General features: G+C 65.3%; 1 protein-coding gene across 1 annotated transcript; it reads left to right on the plus strand.

The window, feature by feature from the left end:
• Positions 1-249: 249 nt before the first annotated feature.
• On the plus strand, positions 250-1,830 carry LOC307247423 (uncharacterized protein; the record flags this gene model as incomplete). The annotated part of the gene is made up of 2 exons (XM_080023576.1): positions 250-376; positions 695-1,830. The coding sequence occupies 2 exons, from the start codon at positions 250-252 to the stop codon at positions 1,828-1,830; spliced, it is 1,263 nt and encodes a 420-aa protein (XP_079879702.1).
• Positions 1,831-2,250: the final 420 nt, after the last annotated feature.

Here is a 2,250-nt window from a genome sequence, read left to right on the forward strand (position 1 = left end):
GGTATAAAACACCGGCGGAGTCGAGGCGCCGAGCATCACCGCAGCACGGCACCGGAGCGGCTCCAACGGGAACGCACGCAGGGAAACACCGACTGCAGGGGCCACCGCGATCCTTCTCGACGCGGGGAATTCCACGTACACTGCGCTCGGATCGATTTGTTTGGAACCTTATCACACAGACACACAGACACACCCCCCCCCCCACCCCCCAAAAACAACAACAACAACAACAACAACAAGGTGTGCGCCATGCTTCTGGAGCGCGAGGACAGCTTCATGTCGGAGTTCGAGGACGCGTGCAGCGCCTGGGTGGACAGCGTGGGCTCCAGCCTCAGCGACGCCACCGACTCGGACTTGGGCTCGCCCTTCTCGCAAGGTGTGTATGATGTGCGCGTTTGTGCGTGCGCGCCGGGTGCGCGGCGGTCACCGAGTTGTCCGGCGCGCACCGCAGAGTCCCCGGGCCACCCGTTCCCCCCGCAGGTCAGAGGCGATTTGCGGGGAGGCGCTATCCACGGGACTGCTGCGTAGCCGTGTCGCGGCGGGTGCGCGAGGAATTGTCCAATCAAAGCATTCGTTTCAATATGTTTTTTTTGTTTTTTTTTCAATTGCGGTGTGGTTTCTGTGCACCGCTCCGCAGATGTTATGCAATTGGCACTGACCCCCGCCCCCCTTCTCTCTCTCTCTCTCTCTCCAGCTTTCTCTCCTGGAACCGAAGCCTCAGACTCGGATTTCTTCTCAGACCTGAGCGACTGCTCGTCGGACGCGCTCTCCCCCTCCCTCGGCTACCCGGGCGGGTTCTTCGCCGAGCCGGTGCCGGGGCTCAACAGCAGCACGGACGCCATCCTCAACATGATCACGGAGATCGTGGGCATCTGCGGCGACATCGAGCAGCAGCCGGCCGCGACGGTCTCGCCCCCCGCCCCGCTGTACTCCCCGTGCGCCACCCAGCCGATGTGCGCGCCTTCTGCGGCCGCGGATCAAGCCCTCACCCCTCCCTCCATTCTGCACCCGGCGACGGTTAAAAGCGAGTTTGCGGCCACGACTTGCGGGTGCACGCAGCCCTCCGCGCCCGCGAACGACGCACCCTGCCCGGCCACTGCGGAGGCGCTGCTCCCGCTCTCGGCTCTGGAGCAACAGGTCGACGTGGCTGCGCTGATCGAGTCCCTGCTGGGCCCCGAGGCCGGCCAGGGCGAGCCGAAGCCCAGCTGTGAGATCAAGCTGGAGCCGGTCGGCCTGGAGGACTGGCTGAGGAGCTTAGCCGCAGTCCCGAGTAACGGAGGGGATTCCGGTAATTACGTCACTTGCAGACCGACCATCAAGACGGAGCCCCTGCACCTGAGCGCGCTCCCTCTCCCCCTCCCGCCCGCCTCCCTCCCCTCCACCCTGGACGCGCTGCTCCTCTCCTCCCTGCTGCCGGGCACGTTCCCGGCGGTCAACCTCGGCGGCGCGCCCCCCGCCGCCGCCGCCGCCAAAGCCGCGGGCGGAGGCGGGAGGCGTGCGCCCGCCAAACCCAAGCCCTTCCCCTGCTCCGTGCACGGGTGCGCGCGGCGCTTCTCGCGCTCGGACGAGCTCAAGCGCCACGTGCGCATCCACACCGGACAGAAGCCCTTCCAGTGCGCGGTGTGCGCGCGGAGCTTCAGCCGCAGCGACCACCTCACCACGCACACGCGCACGCACACGGGCGAGAAGCCGTTCTCGTGCGACGTGTGCGGCAAGCGCTTCGCGCGCAGCGACGAGAAGAAGCGGCACGGGCGCGTGCACGTCAAGCAGCAGCTGCGCGCGCAGATGATGGCGGCGTACTCGCTGGCCTTCGCCGCCACCGGCGTCTGATCCGCTCGTCGATCGGTGGAATCGGTGGAATCGGCGGAATCGGCGGAATCAGCGGAATCAGTGGCTGCTGCGCTTTGGAGAACGTCAAGAAGAGACGTTTTGCTGCTGCGCCGAAAAGACCCGGAGGAGCTCGGTGGGTTCCGGAGGCTTCCGTTTTTTTGGGGGGGGGGGGTCTAACGGCTCGGTGACGCCCGGAGCACCGGACACCGGGCGGACTTTTTTATACCGGGCGGTCCGGTGTGGCGGAGGACAGGGCGTGCGTTTCAGCACCGGACAGCTCCACACACACACACACACACACACACACACACACACACACACACACACACACACACACACGCACACGCGGTCGACAGGAGGGTTTCTCACGGCGTCTGATTGTGAAATAGAATTGTATTCGTGGTTTAACTTTTAACTGCA

The sequence above is a fragment of the Zeus faber genome (assembly GCF_960531495.2).
Source record: "Zeus faber genome assembly, chromosome: 22".
NCBI lineage: Eukaryota > Metazoa > Chordata > Actinopteri > Zeiformes > Zeidae > Zeus > Zeus faber.